The sequence below is a fragment of the Pantherophis guttatus genome, chromosome 1 (assembly GCF_059756535.1).
Source record: "Pantherophis guttatus breed Tessera chromosome 1, ASM5975653v1, whole genome shotgun sequence".
NCBI lineage: Eukaryota > Metazoa > Chordata > Lepidosauria > Squamata > Colubridae > Pantherophis > Pantherophis guttatus.
Window position 1 is genome coordinate 97,888,393 of NC_142063.1, and position 23,746 is coordinate 97,912,138.

At 36.8% G+C, this 23,746-nt stretch overlaps 2 protein-coding genes across 2 annotated transcripts in view; both read left to right on the forward strand.

The window, feature by feature from the left end:
* IRAG1 (inositol 1,4,5-triphosphate receptor associated 1) overlaps positions 1-1,930 on the forward strand; it is an 86,469-nt gene extending 84,539 nt beyond the window's left edge. The window contains exons 20-21 of the mRNA XM_034417080.2: positions 276-398; positions 1,459-1,930. Of these exons, the coding sequence (XP_034272971.2) occupies positions 276-398; positions 1,459-1,699 (364 nt within the window). The 3' untranslated portion in view covers positions 1,700-1,930. The remainder of the gene's footprint in view (positions 1-275; positions 399-1,458) is intronic.
* A 7,544-nt stretch (positions 1,931-9,474) lies between these two features.
* LYVE1 (lymphatic vessel endothelial hyaluronan receptor 1) lies at positions 9,475-23,138 on the forward strand. The gene is made up of 6 exons (XM_034417077.3): positions 9,475-9,812; positions 11,137-11,305; positions 12,772-12,911; positions 18,359-18,625; positions 21,224-21,302; positions 22,091-23,138. The coding sequence occupies exons 1-6, from the start codon at positions 9,728-9,730 to the stop codon at positions 22,266-22,268; spliced, it is 918 nt and encodes a 305-aa protein (XP_034272968.2). The 5' UTR covers positions 9,475-9,727; the 3' UTR covers positions 22,269-23,138.
* The last annotated feature ends 608 nt before the right edge of the window (positions 23,139-23,746 follow it).

Genomic DNA, 23,746 nt, shown 5'->3' on the forward strand with positions numbered 1-23,746 from the left:
TGGCGAAAGAACAGAGCTGAACTGAATTGTGGTTTCCAAAACTGTGTTCAATTTTCATCTCATTAGTAATATACTAGCTATTGCTATATAATTTTTTTAATAAAATTAGGGAGGTCTAAAATGTTCATTAAATATTTCCTTGTTCATTAAAATTCTAAATTGTCTCCTTTTAGTCCTTTTAGGAAAGATCTGAACTGCCCCTCCTCAATCAGTCAATCTACTGATTTCAGAGAGGTTCGCTCAGCTCTAATCTTATTATGAATCTATACTTACAGCTATCAGGAAGGCCTAAAGAAAAACAAGGAAAGTGAAGAGCTGAAAGACAGTGAAGAGAAAATTCATGAAAAACTCAAGGATTTTTTGCCCATGGAAAATGATAAGAATAGCAAGCCACAGAGGTAAGGACATTGCTTATTCATAATAAAAAGGAGACTATTTTTTTTCTGATTAAATAGCTATTCCTATGTGGAATATCCAACAATTGAATAGATCAGGATCAGGATTAAAGTACTGTAGTTTATTTTCTGTTAGCTCTTTTTTTTTTAAATGCAAACATTTTAAAAAACAAAACATGTCAACTCTTTTTTGCATTTGTAAAACAGAAGGTTTGGCATAAATGTTACAGAAACTTATACAGAAATAATTCTGTGTGACAAAACAGGCTAATTCCTTTTGCGGATCATTCATCTGTTACTTTAAAAACAAAACATAACAGGTTGCTTAGAAAAAGATTTGGTAGAAGGGGCATTCCTGAAGATGAAATGCATAATTTGGGTCAAACACTGTTAAAAAAGATTTCTGACAAATCTTTCAGTTCATATAATCATTGGGAGAAAGGGAGTATGTTTATGTAGTTTTTGTGATATTGTGTTAGGCTTCTGATTGTCTGTGAATTTCTATATATGTTTTTGTGAAATGGGTGGTTATATAAATTAGCTAAATAAAATTAATGTTGGATTTGGGTCTCCTGCTAGAGCAGGGGGTTGGACTATAAGACCTCCGAAGATCTTTTTAACTCTGTTATTCTGTACTCTGTGGTTTTTTTTTTAAATTACAAAGTGACTACAGTCATTGAGAACTTCGGTGGCTTTGAATATGTAATAACAACTTTTGACTGTAGCACTGATTCTGTATTTGCTGTTTATATTGCTACTTCGTTTTTCTTTCTAGTGCCATTAATATAAACTTTAGAAAGAGACTTGTATATTATATAAATCCTTAGATTTGAGCAAACAAGAGAATCCAAATGAATAAAGAAGAAGAATTGCTGCCATAATGCTGACCACCCTAGCTGTTATATTCAGCACAGGACTCAATAAATCAAGTATTAAGTTGGAGTCTTAAAGGAGATGTTAGCATTGTAGGCAGTAGAAATGTTGTGATTCGGAATGCTTCCAAAAAAGCTCATTTTATTTTATTTTATTTTACTCCTTCCCCCACCCCCGCTTCATTTTACAGCAAACTTGAAGTTGTTATCCATTATGTACAGATACTGTATCCCAAACTGCATAAACACTGGAATGTGCTCTGGATTGTAGCAGCCATTATTACAGTTTTTGCTGTAGTGCTGGGAACCTCCTGTTTATACAATTACTTCTTCTCCTATACGGAGAGATCAGATGGAGCCCAAGTGAAACCTGCCTGCTCTGCTGCCCATCGGTACTCTTGGGGAAATTCAGGACTGCAACATGACCAGTAACAAAATCACGCCTGGGGAGTGGGGGGGGGGGCGGAGAACCCATTGAAGAGACAGCAGGAATAACCCTTTACAAAACTTGAGATGAACAATGCAGAGTGCTGTCACTCCTGTGATGGTTATATGTAATCAACAACCCACTGCTTCGTTTCTTTTATGTCATCAGTTTTGTGAATGCATTGTGGTTTTTAATTATCCAGCCACGCCAGCCAATAAATCTTGTTTTCTCTGTTACGGTAATTGTTATTTGATTGATGTGCCTGAATATTGGAAGAATTGTATGGGAAAATACAAAGATAGCAGTTGATCAAAACCTGGGATAGAAAAGTTCATCAGTGGAATGTAAAGTCCATTCCTTCTACAGAATGTCACAACAGACTTGCTGCTATATAAATGTTAGCATTAATTCTTCCTATACATTTCAGTTTGGCTGCTGTTCACTAACATCTTAGAGGTCTGCATTTGATCTCACAATCACAGGGATGAGCTAATGCTAAAACTGCAAAACACTGAAATGTTTTGTTATAGGCAGATTCCATACTTATGAGACAAGACCCTTGCTACCCTCACCACAAAAATAGATGAAATGCAGGCCAGGGACATGGTTTTTTTTGTTAATTACTTTTCTTTTTAAAGTAAAACTTTACAAAAACTACATCTGTAAAGGTCTACCATGTTCCAATAAGATGAAATAATATTGTAGTAATGGTTAGGTTCACAGATCATACTAATCCATATTTATTTTATTGCATTTTATTAAATAAACCATAGTCGGCTGGATTTGCACATTTCTGCCCAAAAATATGCTAAGATGAAAACAAACTAAACTTTGCTTAGTGTGTAAATTCAGGCAATGTGTTGTATCACAGTTTGCAAACTATTGCCTCATAAGTACAGATAGTCCTCAACGTACAACCACAATTGAATCCAAAATTTATGCTGCTAAGTGAGAAATTTGTGAAGTGAGTTTTGTCCCATGTTACGATCTTTCTTGCCACAGTTGTTAAGTGAATTACTGTAGTTGTTAAGTTAGTAACAGGGTTCTTAAGTGAATCTGGCTTCCCCATTGACTTTGTCAGGTCACAACAGCTGATCACATAACTCCAGAATAATGCAACCGTCATAAATCATCATCCAGCTTCTGAATTTTGATCACATGACCTTGGGGATGCTGCAATGATCATAAGTGTGACATGTGGTCATAAGTCACTTTTTTCAGTGCTGTTGTAGCAATTGCAATAGCACTTAGACTTATATACCACTTTACAGTGCTTTACAGCCCTCTCTTAAGTGGTTTACAGAGTCAGCATATTGCCCCCAACAATCTGGGTCCTAATTTTACTGACCTTGGAAGGATGGAAGGCTGAGTCAACCTTGAGCCTGGTGAGATTCGAACTGCCAAATTGCAGGCAGCCAGCAGTCAGCAGAAGTAGCCTGAAGTACTGCACTCTAACCACTGCACCACTGTAGCTCCTCAACTCCTCCTTGTAACTTCAAACAGTCATTAAGTGAACTGTTGTACGTGAAGGACTACCTGTACAGCAAACTTGAAGAATTGTATTTCTGATGCAGTGTGAGGGTGAGCAATGCAAGGAGGTGTAGGTTTTGACAAATGGGAGCATTCTTACAAAGTACTAATCAATTGGATAAGATACAGTACTTGAGGTTTCCTCCTCTTATTTTTGCTACTTCAGAACAAAAAAGTAGCAGCTAAGATGTTAAAATCCAAACTAAAAGTAGTTTAAGAGATAGAATGTGAACATTTGCCTAATCTCTGTTCTCCTTATTCTGGTGAACCAGGAGGTCTTTTTCCCACAAAAAAATAAGCCATGATTTGATTTGGCTTTGGCTTAGTATGATCAATGAACCTTGTTATGGTTTATCGTTATATATACATCAGGCTGAGGTTTGTTTCTCATTTTTTAAAAAATCGTGTGAAAATGCTGTTAACACCTCAACAGCAAAACTCCTTTGTATTCTGTAGCTAACATTAACATACACAATTAAATCTAAATGTCTGGAACAAAAGACAGCTTCTTAGTAGGTTGGCAGGAGATGCTGGGTGGTATGTGGTTTCTGTTCCTTGGAATCAGAAGAGAGGATTTTTGTTCCTGAAAGTATAAATAGATTTCCTGACACAATTCAAAGTTAGGAAACATCAAATTGCAGGCATAACCACACAATAAGTAAAAGTCAACTGAGTAGCACAAATAGAAATGCTTAAAGAGCAGAGTGAAAGAATGGCTCGCAGTTCAGGCATTCTTTGTGGTTCATTTCAGCTAGTGGAATGCAAACAGCCCCAGAGCATATTTCTTACTAATTTGTAAAATTGATTCTTGGCAAAAGCATGATGCATGCTGAGATCATACTGCTTTAGCTTTTCTCACAAGTTTACTTGCATTATTTGGTGTATGAAAGGGGCTATTTGACAAAAACATTCAGGATATGAACTTTTCTTTGAAGTGTGTATGAGGGTGAGGTTCTGTCCTGCCTCATGTGATTGGGCATGAGTGACTTGTGGTCCAATAGGCAGCTTGCCGTCCCCAGAATCCCCTAGATCAGGGGTGTCAAACTTACATTGTCACATCGTTGTCACGTGATTTATCGCAACTTCCTCCCCTCTTTGCTAAAGTGGGGTGGGCGTGACCAGAACATGACACATCTGCCCACGGGCTGTGAGTTTGACACCCCATGTCCTAGATGGTGCCACCAATCCAGAATAAAAAAGCAGGCAAGTTCTACCAGCATTTGTGGAGAGGCTTTTTTTGCCCCCATAGCTGCAGGGGTGAAATGCTCCCGGTCAGACCGGATCGCCCGATCCAGTAGCGATGGTGGTGGGGGTTCGGAGAACTGGTAGCAAAATCCCTGTGCCCCCCCCCCATGCCCAGCTCAGCCGCGCGATCATCAGAGGCTTTTTTTTAACTTTTAAAAGCATTTTTTCTACAATCTTTTAAAAGTAAAAAAAAAAAAAGCCTCTGAAGATCGCAGAGCTCAGCTGGGGTCGTCAGAGACTTTTAAAAGCATTTTTTTCGGCCAAAGAGGTTGTAGAAAGAAAAATGCCTTTAAAAGCCTCTGGCGATCCCAGCTGAGTTGCCTGATCGTCAGAGGCTTTTAAAAGCATTTTTTTCTGCAACCTCTTAAGGATGTAGAAAAAATGCTTTTAAAAGTTTAAAAAAAAAGTTAGCCACACCCACAGAACCGGTAGTAACAAATTTTACATTTCACCACAGCTTAAAAGTACTTATTAAAAGTACTTATGTGGATCTTCACATTTTCCAAATTTTAAAAAACAAACAAAAGATTGTGCATAAAATGATTGGTCCTGTCATCACAATGTTGTCAGAATATTCCTGCAGCATTCAGGCAAAGCAGAGATCCCATATGGGAAAAACAAAATCTTCCATTTTGTTCTACACCTTGAGAAGTACAAAATGGCAGAGCCCAGAGTGAAATTTCGCCCTAGATTACTGGACAGCTGTCCTTCAAATATAATAAGCAGGAAATAGGTATGAAATTCTTTGAAGTAGAAATTTCTCCAAAAACATAATTTGCAAGTTTTATGTTAAGTAGTTTTGAAAACCTAGAGGTTAATAAGTGAAGTGGCTATCATTGATGCTCAACACAACTTGGTGTATAATTTTAGCATGGGATCAATCTCTAAAGGGCCATAGGTAAATAAAATAATGGCATTAAGCATGTTCAGTAAGGCTAGTGAGAATGTGTATTATTGACTGTCAAACTGGAAGAATGAATGAAAGAGGCTAAGGAATGAAACCAACTGCTTTCCATTGAATTAAATAACTTTACTAATAAGATATATCTATCATACAGTTTTCATTTCATGTGACAAAAAAGATCATGAAATGCTTTATACACAAAATGTTAAGTATGTTTACTCAAATTAAGAATTAATGGGCAAATAAAAAAATGTTGGAACAATTGATTCATCATAGAGAGTAGAATATTATATGCAAAGTGATTGACTGTCTTTACAAGGCAAAGTAATGATATAAAAAGTTTTTTTCTTCAGCTGTCTCCAGACTATTACTTTTTTATTAATAGGATTTGAAGTCACCTATAATTATAACACTTAAAATTAGCTCATTGGTGGTTATTGGCAGACTGAGAAACAAATAAGTAACCCCCTTTTGTGAAAAATAATTTTTAAAAACCAGATCCTTTGTTTCATTAAAAACACCAGAACATAGACATTTTTATACTTTCAAATTTATAGGATTTATACACATAATTGACTAGATCATCTTACACCATTTGCACCGAATAAGTGCTATTTCAAGGTTTGGTTGGTTGAGGTTTTTTTTTTTCCCCTGAAGTGCAATATTTATTTATTTGGCTTTAACAAGACACATTTGTTTCTTGTGCACAGCACTGGTATTTTAAGTAGGAGGAGTTCAAGAGTCACTATTTTTTGTTTAAAACTTGTAAGACTTTGCACAGGTGTGCTAGTATTGTACTGTATAGCATCACATACTTGAGTTTTGGAAATAAAAACATTGTTTCAGAATCTTTTGAGTTACTCGTATGTGATTTATACATTTGGTGTTTGTGCATATAATAGCAATTCCTGTAGAAAACACATTTAGAATAGAATAGAATAGAATAGAATAGAATAGAATAGAATAGAATAGAATAGAATAGAATAGAATAGAATAGAATAGAATAGAATAGAATAATCAGCATACATTAAAATGAAATTTCATTGCATTGCATTCAGCTCTCAAACCATTCGATAACCATTATGCTTATACCCACATACACACACATATGACACAGAGGAATTTTAGTATGAACATACTAAGATTTTTATTCTGCCAGATTTTGCTTTATTGGCATAGAATAAACATTGAAGTTCACAATTGTTCTGTCTTCATAGATAGGAGCCTTTCCCATAAACCGACAAGGAAGCAAAAAATGATGATTATTCATTTTCAGATTTCCTTTGTGTTTTAAAGGCGTTTTGTATCATTTCTGGACAGGGCTGGCCGAGAACATTTTGTTGTCTGAGGCAAAGCAAGTGGTACCTCCACCCACAGGATGCACGGTACCTAAGGCAACTTTGGAACAGAGGTCAGAAAACCGAGCAAACACTACTTTCACTTAATATATTTGGGAAATGATATGATTAAATGTTGCTCAATTTGACACCCAGTAGCCTCAACTAAAATGGTGAGAGAAGTTGGGATTTGTGGTTAACTAACCCCTGGAAGCATTGTTTCCCCAGTCTTAAGCTACATAATGGTGTCAAATAGTAATAGTCAATTTTAGAATGTGGTCAAGTAGCATAGTGTGGAGAACAGACTGTCTGGTCAGAGATACATAAAAAGGATTTTTTAACGCACCTGTTTACTGAAAAATAACAAGAACATTAATTAACTAAAATATACCTAAAAATATAAAATTCTATTGGTAACATAGGATATTAAAATGGATGGAACATGGGAAATTAAAAGCTCACCCTAAGTAAAGATTTTGGGCTTCACAAGAAATGGAGGACCTCTTCTTTGGCATATTTCTGGACAAGGCTGGCCGAGAACATTTTGTTGTCTGACATTCTTAATTCTGGGAGCAACAACCAAGAAAGATCTGTCTTGTGCCAAAACTGGCCAAATATGTATATTTAATTTGGATATTTTTTGTGCTTTTATGGTTTTAAAATGTTTTAGATTTTTAATTGTCAGATTTTTTTTAAATTGTAAGCCACTCAGAGCCATTGTCAAGGATGGGTGGCTATAGAAATTGGTTGGTTGGTGGGTGGGTGGGTGGGTGGGTAGGTGGGTGGGTGGGTTGGTTGGCTGGCTGGCTGAATGAATGAATGAATGAATGAACGAATATCCTCATTGCAGTTTCCTAAGTATATATTTTCCCCTTTTTCTGCATTTGCACAATTTCTATTTTTTTGTTAAATCTGAAGACCAGCTTCTATGATGGGAAACAGTAAGAAATGTAGCATGCATATGCTACATTTGGGGATGTTGGTTTAGAATATCCTGACATTTCTCCATCCATACTGCTGCCAGTAATCTTCCTTATTGGCTTTGGAGGGTCTTGGCTGCTGGAAATTGTAGCAAGTATCATCTACAGTACACAACTATAATTTTCCCACCTGTTTTAAAGTTTCTTATTTACGTTTTCTGTCTCAGTAGATAGTGCACCTAGTTGACCTTGGATGATTCAGGAAAAGGTAAGTAGGGTTCTTCCTGGTTAATAGTAGGTTGGAAGACTAGCTGTATGTTAAGCTAGAAAGTCAAAAAAACTTCCAGCATCAGGCAATGGCAAACCACTTCCATATTCTTGTCAAGAGAACATATAGGCTTCATGCAGACCCCAGCCAGTAGTTCTTAAAACTAATGGTAGTTACCTCTAAAGCAGGCGTGTCAAACTCGATCTCATTCAGGGTTGTGTTTGACCTTGGGGGGCCAGGGTAGGTGTGGCCAAGCTGACATCACTCAAGTCAGGGGAGCCTGTGATGGTTCGAGTACTCTGTCAGTGAAAACGGGTTCCTGAGCTCCGTTTTCTGCTGTGATGGCGTCCTGCAAACTTCTGCCAGTGAAAACAGAGCTCAGGAGGGATGCTCCATTTTCTCTGGCAGAGGCACCGCAGGCCGGTTTTTTTGCTGTTTCCAGGACAGCCCTGTAGGCCAGATCTAAGCACCCTGCAGGCCGGATCCGGCCCCCGGGCCTTATATTTGACACCCCTGATCTAAGGGGTTAATTTGAGCATATCCTGGAGGTAAAGAGAACCCTTTTATTTGCTTGTTTGTAAATAAAAGATTGAGTTTTGGACTGCTGCTACTGAAATGCTTGTGTGAAACAACAGCCTGGTTTGGTGATACTGCTGCTGGTGAATTTAATGACATTCAACACTAAAAAAAGAGAGAGTATTTTGGTCAAACAGTTTAAGAACCACTGTCCTAGGAATTGTGTTTGACTCAAAAGCATCAATAGCTGCACTTTTCTATGAAGAAGGAGATCTCTTAGACAGTTTTGTAAAGTGGCTACAAAAAGAGATAAAAATATCAGCATGTAACACATCCAGAATAAAAGTAACAGCAAAAACAAAACGCACCATTTAAGCAAAAATGTAGATGTTAATCTCACACTCAAAATGTGGGTATCAGGCAAACCTTTCTGCAGATAGCATTCCACACTTCGAAAGACCTTTTCTGGAGCAGGAACCCTCTTGCCTCATTTTGCTGTGGCATCTTATAGTCCCAGAACATGAGAATAGATATTCCTTGAAATCCTTAAATTTCATCTTTCAACCCAGTGGTGGGATTCAAATAATTTAACAACTGGTTCTCTGCCCTAATGATTTCTTCCAACAACCAGTTCACCAAACTGCTCAGAAAGTTAACAACCGGTTCTCCCGAAGTGGTGCGAACTGGCTGAATCCCACCACTGTTTCAACCCTATATTCATTTTGAAAATGGTTTAGACCTCCAGATTCAGTGAATAGATAAATTCTTCCATCACAAATAGCCAGCCCATGTTACATCTTTTTTCTTGTAAATAGCTGCATGAGTTGGATGAAGGATGAGCAAATAGCAAGTGGCTAAACAGGAACTATTACAGGATGACCACCTGAGGTACACTGGGAAATCTTCCCACTGTTTATAAGAACAAGACTATTACACTATGTTATCTCTCTTCCTCAGATGTATATTTTCTGAGTCAGCACTCATTGTATTTTCCAGACTGCCCATGACAGGTTGGGAAAGGGGTGGGGGGAGCTGTCATGTGTTTCCAGATAGTGACCTTAGTCAGTGAATGGCTTTTGAGCAGAGCAACAAGTTCAGCTGCGCTTGTAAAATAGTCAGTGGCTATTTAGCATCCTTGACACTCAAAGTGGTAATAAAGGAAATAAAGAAGGAGAAGAAGCTGTTTAAGCAACTCATGAGAAAAGAACATATTGGAAGTGTTCAAAGGGCGAAATAGTATCACACTGCATTTCCAACATTGGAGGAAGAGCAGCAATCTGCCTGAAGCTCTCAGCTCTTTGGTGTTACCAGCAATGGCATTCCATGGTAGAACTGTCTCCTTTTTCTTCTCAATCTGGGTGGCAAACTTCATGGCACAAGGCACAATTCTTCTGAAAGGTATGTTACCATAAACTGCTAGTTTTTCAACATATTCTGTCTTGCACCAAGGAAAGGTATCTTTTACACAAAATTGCAATATTATAAGGTATGGAAAGGAACACAGTTCTTTCCAAGACCAACAGGGTTGTTTGTTTGTTTGTTTGTTTGTTTGTTTGTTTGTTTGTTGATTGATTGATTGATTGATTGATTGATTGATTGAAAGAAACATTAAAGAACCTTACGGCACCTTAAAGTCTAAGGAAAGTTTAATGACTAAAGTTCTAGCAAAGTTGTAGCAATTGATCCTCAATCTGTTCAGGTGATGAAGATCACTAGCCATTTTTGTTTCTCAAATTGGAAAACCGTAGTTAGGAAGAAGATGCTGTGCAAACTAGCAAAGTGTAGTTGCAATGTGCAGGATGAATTTTATTTAATTCATTTATTTTTGCTCATTCAAATGCCCTTTGCTGGTTGGTACAGTTGGTACAGTGTCTCCTTTCTAACAAAAATATGTCAGTTTAAGATAAGGATGGAATTTTCATGGACTAGAGCTAATTTTGTCATGTGGTTGAAGGACTGTGGTAAATTAGGAGGCGTGGAGGAGAGAAGAGGCATGAATAGGGGGTGTCAAGCGAAAACATTATGAAACAACTTTCTGTTCTGAGCACTTCCCGAATGAAAAATAATAACATTTCATATTAAAAAAACAAGTACCTTGGATATTTAGAATGTGTGTGCTTCAAAGTGATATATCATAGTTCCATCATATAGTGAGATGAGAAATATATCTTTCATCAACCTTTGGTAGTCTGAAGGGCGTCTTCAAAGCTTTCATCAGCTTATTTTGTAAATCCCATAAAGGGGCATTGTCAGGGATTTCTCAAGGTTGAATACATGGTTTGGCCCACACCAAGCTGTTTTTGCTCAATCCCACTACTCAGATCTCATAGAGTATGATAGTTTTGGTAGAGAGATAGGTACCACACCAAGTTCTCTAGGAAATTAATCTGATGTTTGAAAACAGCTCTTCCCTGTCCTTATCTGACGTTCAAACCCACCTTCTCCAACTGGTTGTCAACTGGATGCATTGGGCCACAATCCCTCCACCAATTGAATGCATAATGCTGTTCTAAGTATTATACCGATTGGATCCTATAAGTAGAGACCTACATCTAAAGTATCCATGCAGGACTACCATCTGTAACACCTGAGGATCTCTGTCACTCGCTTGAATATTAATGAATCAGGACTGAGTAAAGGTACATATTTTGTAATGCAAATAAATATACAAATATTAAATATCCATTAGTGATTGTTTTGATATATTTCTGCTTATTTGCAGATATTCACATGTCAAACTGCAGAATTGTGGGTGTAACACTTGTTGCGAATAAGAATAAAATTGATTTTAGTTTTGCTGAAGCAGAACCAGTTTGCAGGCAGCTGGGATTAACGCTAGCACACAAATCCAAGATTGAAGCTGCTTGGAAGCATGGCTTTGAAACTTGCAGGTACGGAAAACCTTTCCAACATTTACTTTTAAACGTTTTATGCTAACGTACGTACAGATTACCCTTTTTAATACCATTTTTAAAATAAAATATCATTATTATTACTTTTTTTATTATTATTATTTTTAAATTTTGATTTATATGCCGCCCTTCTCCAAAGACTCAGGGCGGCTTACAATGTGTTAAACAATAGCCTTCATACTTTTGTATATTTTATACAAAGTCAGTTTATTGCCCCCACAATCTGGATCCTCATTTTACCTACCTTAGAAAGGATGGAAGGCTGAGTCAACCTTGAGCCTGGGGAGATTCGAACTTGCAGTAATTGCAGGCAAATGATGTTAATAACAGTGCTTTAGTCTGCTGTGCTACTCAGAAATAAATCAAGATTAGAAGCATGCAGACAACTAAAAATTAAATAGCCCCCCTTATTCTTAAAGCAGAAAATGTTGATTATTTATTCCCAAATTAAATTTATTTCCTTTTTTTCTCCACAGATTCATATACATAGATTTAAAACCATTATGTATATTATTTGTGTATAAATATGAATGTGACTTCAGATAAGCACTTGAAGTTCACTTAAATGTATACCAAATAATGTGCAACTTTTGCCTCCTTGAAACAGAAACTGTCTATGCCAGGGCTGTCAAACTCCCGGCCCACGGGCCAGATGCGGCACGCGCTGGCTACGCCCGGTTTAGCGAAGGGGAAAAAAGTCCCAATACATCACGTGACACCGCCGTGATGACATGAGTTTGACACCCCTGGTCTATGCCTATCACAAACTTCTTGAAATTTTCTTCAGTTTTCCAAAGGATGAATAATCCTGTGTCATTGAAGGTTGCTTTTCACCACACCTAACCTGAACATTTAAAAAAAAAAAAAAACTTTTTCCACAAATGATTCAAGCTGTGGATTACACTTGGCATTTGAATAAAGTGACTAATGCAAAGTCCTTCAATTGAAAATGAATTGTCAAGACAAAAACAAACATCTACTGATTTTAATTTAAATTAAAATAAAATTAATAGCACTCATTATTATTTACCATATATTTCATAGCTTTCCCCTTTTGAAAAATGAAAACCTATAACTTTTGGAGAGACTATGAAGACCACAGCCAAAGGTTTATGGGAGGAAACCTCTGACTGTGGACTCCAAATTTTAACCCTGAAAAGAATAATTTCCTTCTGAGTAAATAAAAGTAGGCTGAGAAAGTAACCTCAAATATGATATTGTTAGCTTCAGGACTGAACAAGGAAGGTGGAATCATAAAACCAAAGAATAATATTGGGGAAGAATACTAGCTAGGGAATTCTGGGAATTGAAGTCCACAAATCTTCAAGCTTCCAAGGCTGAGAAACACTGTTTTATACAATACTGTATATATAAACTTTGAAATATGACACTTCATTGTTGCTAATGTCATATATCTAACAGGAAAAAAATGCTTTTCACTCTAGTTATGGCTGGGTAGCAGAAGGCTATGCTGTAATTTCTCGGATAACTCCAAATGAAAAATGTGGGCAGAATAAAACTGGGATTCCCATCTGGAGAATGCCCGCGGACAGGAAAGTTCGTGTTTATTGTTACAATTCTTCAGGTAAGTGGGATGAGATATGGATTATAATAATATTTAGTATCAGAATCCCTCCTAAAAGAGTTAAGATAATAATAATTGTAGAGATTTCCATACCAATTTATGGCATTCCAATGTACACAACTTCAGTGTACAATAACTTCCTGGGAAGCCTGAGGAACTCAGAAACTACCAGTTAAACTATTAGCAAATCAGCTAAGCCACTGTGAACAAGTTTACCTGTTTTTTTCCCCCTTAGTCAAAGTTTGTAGCATGGAAGAGCATTATGAAATTTAAATTGCTTTACATGTGATCAAAATACCGTATACTGTTAAAAAGTTATACAGGTACTCCTCAACTTACAACCACAATTGAGCCCAAAATTTATGTTGCTAAGTGAGAAATTTGTTAAATGAGTTTTGTCCTATTTTACAACTTTTCTTGCCACAGTTATTAAGTGAATCACTGCAGTTGTTAAATTAGTAACATAGTTGTTAAGTGAATTTGGCTTCCCCATTGACTTTGCTTGCCAGAAGGTCACAAAAAGTGATCACATGACCCCAGGACACGGCAACCTTCATGAGTCAGTTGCCAAGCATCCAAATTTTGATCATGTGACCATGAGGATGCTGCAACAGTCATAAGTGTGAAAAATGGTCACAAGTCACTTTTTTCAGTGCTGTTATAACGGTCACTAAGTGAACTGTTGTAAATTGAGGACTACCTGTATTGTATTAAGGTTAGGAATGGGTCACCATTAATATTTGCAAGAAATTCTTCTGAACTTGACTTCTGCTGGGAAGATGACCTGTTTATGGGAGTGTTCCTTCATCTACTTTGTTCCCAACTGACGGGTTGCACTTTCTGGGGGATCTGCATTTGGCCACACCACTCAGAGATAAAAAATCTGTAAAGATACATAGGATCTCTATCACAGGGCTTGGTAATCATTAATTTTACTACAGCAGTAGTTTTAATTTATTTTTTTAAAAAAAATATTCATTGCTTTGAGTAGAAGGGTGGCTTTTAAATCAGGGAAATAATGAAATTCCATGAAAGAGCATTAAAAAAAAAGAAAACTGCAAAAACGATTTGCCCTTTAAAATAATCAAAATGGACCAGAATAAAGAATACCATAATCTCAACGTGGTGGCTCAGTGACTAAGACACTGAGCTTGTTGATCAAAAGATTGGCAGTTCAGCGGTTCGAATCCCTAGTGCCGCGTAACGGGGTGAGCTCCTGTTATTTGTCTCAGCTTCTGCCAACCTAGCAGTTCGAAAGCACTCAAAAAATGCCAGGAGAAAAATAGGGACCACCTTTGGTGGGAAGGTAACAGCGTTCCATGCGCCTTTGGCGTTTAGTCATGCCGGCCACATGACCACCGAGACGTCTTCGGACAGCGCTGGCTCTTCGGCTTTGAAACAGAGATGAGCACCGCCCCCTAGAGTCGGGAACAACTAGCACATAGGTGCGAGGGGAACTTTTACCTTTACCTTAATCTCATTTATACTTGCAAGGAACCTAGAGTTCCTATATTGTCATCTGAAATTCTCTCCATAACTTATCTCAATGGCATCAATTGATGGAGAAGTACATCTCCAAATTATGGGGGCCTTCAGTACCTCTCTGGAGATAGAATTTGGTCACTAGGGTGGTAATGTACTTTCTGAGACCTCAGGAAGCATAAAAAAAAAAAACCTCAAAGCTATTTCTGTTTAACTCCAAATAAAGAGAAAAACCATAAAGAGTTTTCCTGGATGGCACTTGCTTGAAACACGAAAGATATGCCACTAGAAAATGGGAAAGTAGGCCATAATTTCATTCATAGGACATATGCCTAGCCTTGCTGAACACAGTTCTCCTAAGAACTCTTTTAGGTAAAAACGTATAGAAAATGATTTGACATTGGAGTACTGAATGTTTTAGTCTGTCTATTTTAAAAGGGCAACCTAGACATAATCCTAATACTAATTTTTAAACTATAAACTGTCTTTTAAAGAGACATAATATCCAGTTTTGGTCACCATACTATAAAAAAAGATGTTGAGACTCTAGAAAGAGTGCAAAGAGCAACAAGGATGATGAGGGGACTGGAGGCTAAAACATATGAAGAATTGTTGCAGGAACTGTGCAGTGCCTAGTCTAGTGAAGAGAAGGACCAGGGGAAACATGATAGCAGTGTTCCAATATTTGAGGGGTTGTCACAGAGAGGAAGGAGTCAACCTATTTTCCAAAGTACCTGAAGGCCAGACAAGGAATAATGGATGGAAACTGATCAAGGAGAGATTCAACCTAGAAATAAGGAGACATTTTCTGACAGTGAGAACAATCAACCAATGGAACAGCTTGCCTTCAGAAGTTGTGGGTGCTTCATCACTGGAAGCTTTCAAGAAGAGACTGGACAGCCATCTGACAGAAATAGTATAGGCCAGGGTCTCCTGCTTAAGCAGGGATTGGATAGATGACCTGTAAGGTCTCTTCCAACTCTGTTATTCTATTCTATTTTAAGGAGTCTGATTTAATAACAAACAACAGCTATGGTTTTTGTCATGGCTGTTCATGGTAACAGGCATGTTTATAATATAATGCAGAACTCAATGATCCTTTTGGCTTTTTCACAGAGACTCATAGCAATATCACAATACAGCTGTCATTTACATCCTATTCAGTTCATTAAAACGTGTCATCACATTTCCTGTCAGGGACTGACATCAAGAACATTGCAAGGGCCATTTCCCTCCCTCACTGCAAATATTAAGATAGCATAGTCATTCTGGTATTGTAATAGTTTTCAAGCAATATAAAAGATTAAAGTTTGATCTTTAAAATAGGGATTGTTTAATCTGTCTAATTCGTTTTGGGGTGTCACTAGTCAATCAATAATCACCAGTTTCTAATTATTTAATCTCAGTAGTCCTTTATACATAGTATATTGTGATATATACCTTACAGCAAGATCATTTAAATCGAGATTTTTCTACCAATGCTATCTGTAACTTTTGGAATCCCTATTTTTCCTGGCCAGAGGATCAAACTAAATGCACTGTTAATTGTGCCGATGCCATTAATGTGCATGATTCTGTTCTCCTGTACATACATTTGTCATCAAGAACAGAAAGTAGAACCTGGGAAGTATGAGAGACCTTCTCTTATTTCCATAGAAAATCACTCTGGTCTCCAACCTCACAACTGAATTTTCCTACTAGTCTGATTAATCGCATATTTTAAGAAAGGAAACATACCAGACAAAGCCATTTAGCTTTCTATGGTCTTGAGAAAGCATGCTTAGTTTTTATTTACCTTTTTGGGGAAGGAGACAGAGTCAGTAGTTTATTGTGTTATTTTGACAACCACAGAGAGAATAAAAAAATAATCAATATAGTGGTTGCACCATGTGATTAAAACCCCTCTTTCTTTTATTGTGCACTGGTGAGGTGGGGGCTTTGAACATATAATTGTGGCCATTATCTTTATTTTATTTTTTTGGATTTGTTGCTGATGCTTCTATTTTTTCTGATAGCCCCCTCAATTTTCTAATCTTGTCAACACTTACCACTTTTGTATTGGAAAAGCAACAACGTGAAACACTGGTGTGTGCATGTGAGTGTGTGTGTGTGTGTGTGTGTGTCTGTGTGTCAGCAGTGGGTTGCTACCGGTTCACCTCGGATCGGGCGAACCAGTAGCGGCAGCAACGGGAGGCTCCGCCCACCCACCCAGATGCTTCTGCACATGCGCAGCACGCACGCGCCCACGAGTGAACCATTAGTGACAGGTTTTGAAACCCGCCCCTGCTGTCTGTGTGTGTGTGAGAGAGATTTTGACAGCGTGATGTTTGATTGTCTTTCCAATATCAAAATTGCCCAACAATAAAAATTGCAAATGTAAATGAATAATAAAATAGGAAGGGACCTTGGAGGTCTTATAGTCCAACCCCCTGCTCAAGCAGGAAACTCTATATCATTTCAGACAAATGGTTGTCCAGTTTCTTTTTAAAAATCTCCAGTGTTGGAACACCCACAATTTCTGGAGGCAAGATTAATTGTTCTAACTGTCAGGAAATTTCTCCTTAGTTCTAGGTTGCTTCTCTCACTGATTAGTTTCCATCCATTGCTTTTTGTCCTGACTTTAGGTGCTTTGGAGAATATGGTTGACCCCCTCTTCTTTGGAACACTGCTTAGATATTGGAACACTACTACTATGTCACCCCTTCTTTTCATTAAATTAGATATACCCAATTTCTGCAACATGTTTTAGCCTCCAGTCCCCTAATCATCTCTACACTCTGCTCTCATTTTTTTTATATATCGTGGCAGCCAAAACTGAATGCAATATTTCAAGCGTGTTCTTACCAGGGCATTATAAAGTGGTATTAATACTTCACATGATCTTGATTCTATCCCTCTGTTAATGCAGCCTAGGACTGCATTGGCTTTTTTGGCAGCTCCAGCATACTGCTAGCTCATATTCTACTAGGGCTCCAAGAATACCCTCGCAGTTACTACTATTGAGCCTATTCTATACCCCTGCATTCCTTTTTTCTTGCCTAAATGTAGAACCTTAACTTTTCTCACCATTGAGTGTCATTTTGCTAGAAAGGGCCTAGTGTTCAAGTCTATCAAGGTCTTTCTGTAGCTTGAGCCTACCTTCTGGAGTGTTGGCTATTCTTGCCAGTTTGGTGTCATCTGCAAATTTGATGAGTTCCCTTTCTATCCCCTCATCTAAATCATTGAAAGAAAAAAAATGAAGACTTCTGGGCCTAAGTGTAAGAAAGGTTGAGCATAAGGTTTGTTTAGAAAATGTCACTGGGCTGAATTCAACCAACATCTGGATATCTACCATATCCAGATGCAGAAATTAAATGAAATTACTTTATACTGATCTAAATGAATCCTGTCCTATTTAGAAACCATCAGTGGAACAGGGAGGAAGAATTATGACAGCAGCTTCTTCCAGAACTTAATCTTATTGGGATAAGCCTAACAAAGAGTTAAGTCTGACAGATACTTCAACATCAGATCTCTCTGAGCAAATCTAATAGGATTGCTCTATTACTCTACAATAGTACCCAACCCTGACTGCTCTTTAGAAGGCCAGATCCTGAAGATGAAACTCAAATACTTTGGCCACCTAATGAGAAGGAAGGACTCACTGGAGAAGAGCCTAATGCTGGGAAAGATTGAGGGAAAAAGAAGAAAGGAACAGAGAATGAAGTGGCTGGATGGAGTCACTGAAGCAGTAGGTGTGAGCTTAAATGGACTCCAGAGGATGGTAGAGGACAGGAAGGCCTGGAGGAACGTTGTCCAGGGGGTCACGATGGGTCGGACATAACTTTGCAACTAACAACAAAGTACCTTTTAGCTATGTAGAATAACACTTAGTAAGATGTCCCCTGCATTTTGTTATTTTTTAAAAATGTGCATCAAATAGCATCAACAAATCTCACTGCACTGTTTTCTTGTCCTCTTTTCAGATACGTGGATTAATTCATGCATCCCAGAAGAAAGCACAGTTTCATTACCAGACAGTTCCACTGAGATGAATTCCACTTTAACAGTCTCGTTTCCAGATACCTCTGCAGGGGTTGACACAACTCAGTTACAACAAACCCAAAAGCCCCCGAAGTATCGCATCATATGTGTAACAGAAACGTTGCCACCTGAACCTATTCCCGAGAAGGAAAATCGGCTTTTCACTGATAAACGAACTGCCTTTAAAAATGAGGGTGTTCCATTTGGAGGTAATAGCCATACGAGGTGTTTTGAGTCTCATGGTTTTAGGTTAGAGAGAGGACAAAGGAACATCTCAGGTTTAAAACTTTTGCTGGCTTAGAAGGGAATTTAAAAAGTGTGCTCTTGAAGTGGTAAGATGAATCAAACCACGATAACCAGAAATGTAGTCTTTTCCTTTTGACATGTTTCAACCCACCAATTCTACAATCCAAATAAAGCAATGGAGAGCTGCTCTAACATAGTGAGTGGCTGGAGAGTTGCTACTCCAAATCTTAAATCTGGATGCACTAGGTTGCTGCTTTCCCTCAGGCTTCGACATTTCTCTTCCAGCTACCTGACTTACAAGATAGATATTTGACAAGAATCATAAGTAGATAATGTACACAAAGAGCTTTAAATATACCAAAGTAGTACAAGGAAGTATTATTAGTTGGATTTTTTTTTCTCTCAACTATAAAACTCTATATAATTCAATTAGGGTCTACATAACAAAAGGTCTGAAATCTAAGAATTTTTTTTTTGTTTTCCCCAAGATTTGGGCCATGTTATTATTGCCACTTCTATCCCTCCTACTACTTACTATTAATATTAAACTGGCAGCTGTTATATGTTAAATGACTCCTTAGTCAGCCTCCTGTACCGGTTTCATTTCTAAGAATGCTCTGAATACATTCAGAAAATGGAAATGAGTGACTAACAAACAGTGAGTCTGTACACCTGAAAAACCTCAAAAGTATCTTGGAAAGTGCTCTGGCATAATAAAGGGCATGGGGAGGATGCCTTTCAGCCAGCATGTTGACTCCTGGCAACTATCTGGACAAATCCCTACAGTTTTCTTAGCAAGAATTCAGAAGTAGTTTGCCATAGCCTGTTTCCTACGGCTGAGAGAGAGTGACTGGCCTAAGGTCACTCAGTTGGTTTTCAAGCCTCAGGTGGGACTAGAACTCACAGACCTCTGGCTTCTAGCCTGGTGCCTGCACCACTATACCAAATTATTATTTTATTATTTATTATTTTATTTAATTTATATACCGCCCTTCTCCCGAAGGAATCAGGGTGGTGAACAGCCATAATAAAACAGTGTTCAAAATAGAATTTAAAAGCAGATTAAAATAATTAAATCATAGGCCGAATTTAAAACTCTCATTTAAAACCCCATTAAAACCAAATTAAAACCAAAATTGGCTCTCTAACAAACGACACTGATCATTTTTGATATGGTATGGATTTGTTAGCTGTAGGTTGGTTTTTTGTGTCACGCATGTTGAAAAGAATACCTTTGGACACTGAAACTCAAACAATCTATTCCACTACCTTAGGTTTTTCAGCAGGTTACACTGATATTAGCCTCACCACTTTGTCTTCAGGAAAGGGAGGTTTTGTTCTTAGTTTTTTTTTTTTTCACAGTAAGCAATTCTAGCTAAAGCAGGGGGAACCTTCTAAGCCATAAAAATATTTGTCTTTTTTTTCACCCAAGACCTTGGACAAAATTATTGGTTTCAAAGGTTTTTTGTTTTTTTTTCAAAGTAATAGCAACATTACTAGTAGCTGCCTCTTTAAATTTTAGTATTAAAAAAATTTAAAATTAAAAATTCTTCTATTTCACTTGGTGAAAATAAACACAAACAGCAGGAATGTTCCAACTAGTAACTGTATTGTGCAGTCAGACAATAGTTAGCTAAGAACAAATTACTGAATGGAGATGTGCATCCATGCCATGAGGGAGGAGGGGTTGACGAGCACATTCACAACTAAATTGTGGCAATGTCCAATGCAATATTAAAACCAAATTTGGTCTGTGTTTAATTGTTGATAAATAAACAAGGCTACAAAACTAATCTTGAAACCAGAACAGTTAGATTTAATCCCAGTTCAGCTCCAGTAATAAATTATGCTTAATAAGATAACAGAATTGGAAGGGACCTGGATGAAGTATTCCAAGTATGGTCTTACCAAGGCATTATAGAGTGGTATTAACACTTCATGTGATATTGATTCTTGAGCCTTGGGGTGCTCCACTGTATACTTCCCTCCATGTTTACTTGCTAGTTTCTTCTTGTTTGTGGGCTTGTACGTTGAGTGAAGCAGAAATATATTGAAAGAAAAACCCAGCTACTCAAGGCTTAAAATTCTGCAAAGGAATCCTATTGCAGCATCCAACCAATTCTGGAGAAATGGTGTAAATTCTTTTGCCATTGGAGTCACATCTATGAACAATGGAGGGGGGAAAAAGGCACTTTGAATTTTCTTCCAGAAAATATTAATGCTGCAACCAGAAATTGGTAGCCTTGGTAGTACAGTGGTCTAAGGCACCCCTGTTATTAAGCTGGTTATTAAGACCAGATGCCTGCAATTACTGCAGGTTCGAATCTCGCCAAGGCTCAAGGTTGACTCAGCCTTCCATCCTTTCTAAGGTAGGTAAATTGAGGACCCAGTTGTGGGGGCAATAAGCTGACTTTGTATAAATATACAAAAGGATGAAGGCTATTGCTTAACGCATTGTAAGCCGCCTTGAGTCTTCGGAGAAGGGCGGCATATAAATCAAATTAAAAAAAAATAATTGTTGAGTCTCCAAGATTTCAAAGTTACATCTTTCTTCTTTCCAGCTATACCAATCGTGCTTCTGGTGCTTGCCCTCTTCTTCTGTGCAGCTGCATTGGTTTTAGCTGTCTGCTATATCAAAAAGTAAGTAAAACGTGCTGCTTTGCACATACATGCATTTCTACCAGCAACATATATGTAGATGCTAATGCTATCTTTTCATATGTAATAGGACTTGGGCATTCTTCTCACTGTATAGAGAATATTTTTAAGTCACCAATTAGACCAATAATTTTAATCATTAAATATATTTGTTCATGCCTTCTTATGCAGCATAAATATACTGTAAGTAAGGTATACTCATATATGAATGTATAACATATGTTCAGATAGAAAAATATGCAATTTGGCAACAGTGCAGTGGCAGTGAGTAAATATTTTTTCTACCATCTCTTAATAAAAAAAATCAAAGTGGTTTATGGTAAAACCTTATTTCTATCATGGCAGATGACAAGGCTTTCAGAAAAATGTTTCTGAAAAATTAATTGCTGACACATTATGGTCTTATCTTAATTTATTATGGACCTATACTGTATTGTCCACATAATTTATACACACACACACACACACATATACACATGTACACACACATGTGTGTGTGTGTGTGTGTTATATGTAAAATCAAGAGTCCACTCAACTATAATTGATAGATATAGATATATAGGTAGATATACGCTGATGCTTTATTTAAACTAAATTTGTGTTACAGTGATTGCATGAGCTTTGTAGATGCCATATGCTAAATAAATAAATAAATTACTGACACAGCATTTCAAGCAAGTGCAACTCAAGATACAATAATGGCTTTCATTTCTAGAATTTCTGTAGAGAGATTAATTGTTAATCAACTGTGTTTTTCAATTTGATGAAAGATACAAGAAAACATCTCTATTTTCAAGCAAGGAGAAGAAAGATGAAATAGAAACCAAGAACATCAAAGAACTAAATGCAAAAAACCAAACTCCAGAGCAGGGCCTAAAGAATGGAAAAAAGGAAGAAGTGGAAGTCAAGTCTGAACCACCAGTAAAATGTTTGGAAGCAGAAGTTTAAGACAGAGCATCTCAATGAACAGATGCTGCAAGAACAAATGGCAGAAACTAACAGTTTATACATCGATAATTGTATATATTGCCGAAGTCAGTATCAGGCATGTCATGCAAACATTTCTTACCTCATATATCTTAGCTTATACATTGTCAATATAGGAATAACACCTATACAGCTAATATTTTCAGTTTTGTTACAAGCCTTTTTAGGGAGGAAGCGATGATATTTTTCCAAAACATGAATTCAGACATGCAACTCAAACAAACAAATAAAAATGGATATATATATATATTGTTATACAAAGGATTTCATGGAGAAACTTGAATATGTGAACTAGATATAACAGAGAAACTGTTACTGTATTTTTCAAATGATGGTAACTTTAAAATATGTCTTTACTGAGAGGTTATCACAGAAGTTCAAAAACATAAAGTGATGGAAAAGAACAAAGGGAAATATCTGATTCACATGCAGATGAATCCAGAACAAATTGTTACATAGCCATAAAAAATTTATGTTTCTTATTCCAGTCTCTGTGTCTCTTCCTACCTTCTTTCCAGAAATCTAACAAATCACAAACTATCAATTTTAAATATGGGAAAAAGATAAAAAAATGATAGCAACAAAATCTATTAATTATATTTCTTTTTTCCATGCATGCCATAGTCATGTTTATTTCAAAAATATACAGCCCAATCATATGCATGTTTACTTAGAAATATGTTCCATTCTGTTTCCTAAACTTACCATCTAGTATGTTCAAAACTGCTATATAAAATATCTCTGTAAATTGATTGTTGTGGCTGTTACCATAATATACATGCGAATACATTTATCAGGATTTCATTGAAATAAACAAAAATTGCATAATTATTTAATACTGTAAATTGATACAAAAAATTACATATATACTCATCTTTTTCAACAGCTGAATTTGTTCATAATTACTTTCTAATGATGGACAGATTCATCTGAAAAACTATAGAAATAAATTTGATATTATATGGAGAACTTCTAGAAATACATGAAAAACCACATTCATGCTTTTAACTACGTGCCTTGACAAATCATTTCATTTTCTACTTATATTACAAGTATATTTATTTCAAATACAGTAAGTACAGTGGAGTTCAATAGGACTTACTCTCTAAATTAGTGTTTTAAGATTTTAGGTTTAAAAAGCCTAAATGTTACTGCTTTAGGTACACCATTTTTATTGAATTGGATTTGGATATTTGTAAAAAACATAAGATGAATTTCTTGGCTATGCTTACCCAAGAAATCCATAGGTACATGGCCTGTAAGGGATATATTACAGGGACTGTGCTGCTAACATTCCTTTTTATGTAGCCCTACCAAAAAGTTGTTTATTTCTTTTACATTATTTATTAATGTAAAATCTAAAGTGAGTAGCCAGAGCTAGTAATTTATTTATTTATTTATTTATTTATTTATAGTATATAAATTAATATATAATTACT

What these genes read in the sequence shown, in the direction of transcription:
- LYVE1 (XM_034417077.3), top strand. Translation starts at nt 9,728, where the DNA reads ATGGCATTCCATGGTAGAACTGTCTCCTTTTTCTTCTCAATCTGGGTG. An exon ending in TGAGGGTGTTCCATTTGGAG is followed by an intron (nt 18,626 to 21,223) that starts GTAATAGCCATA and finishes TCTTCTTTCCAG; the next exon opens with CTATACCAATCGTGCTTCTG. An exon ending in GCTGTCTGCTATATCAAAAA is followed by an intron (nt 21,303 to 22,090) that starts GTAAGTAAAACG and finishes ATTTGATGAAAG; the next exon opens with ATACAAGAAAACATCTCTAT.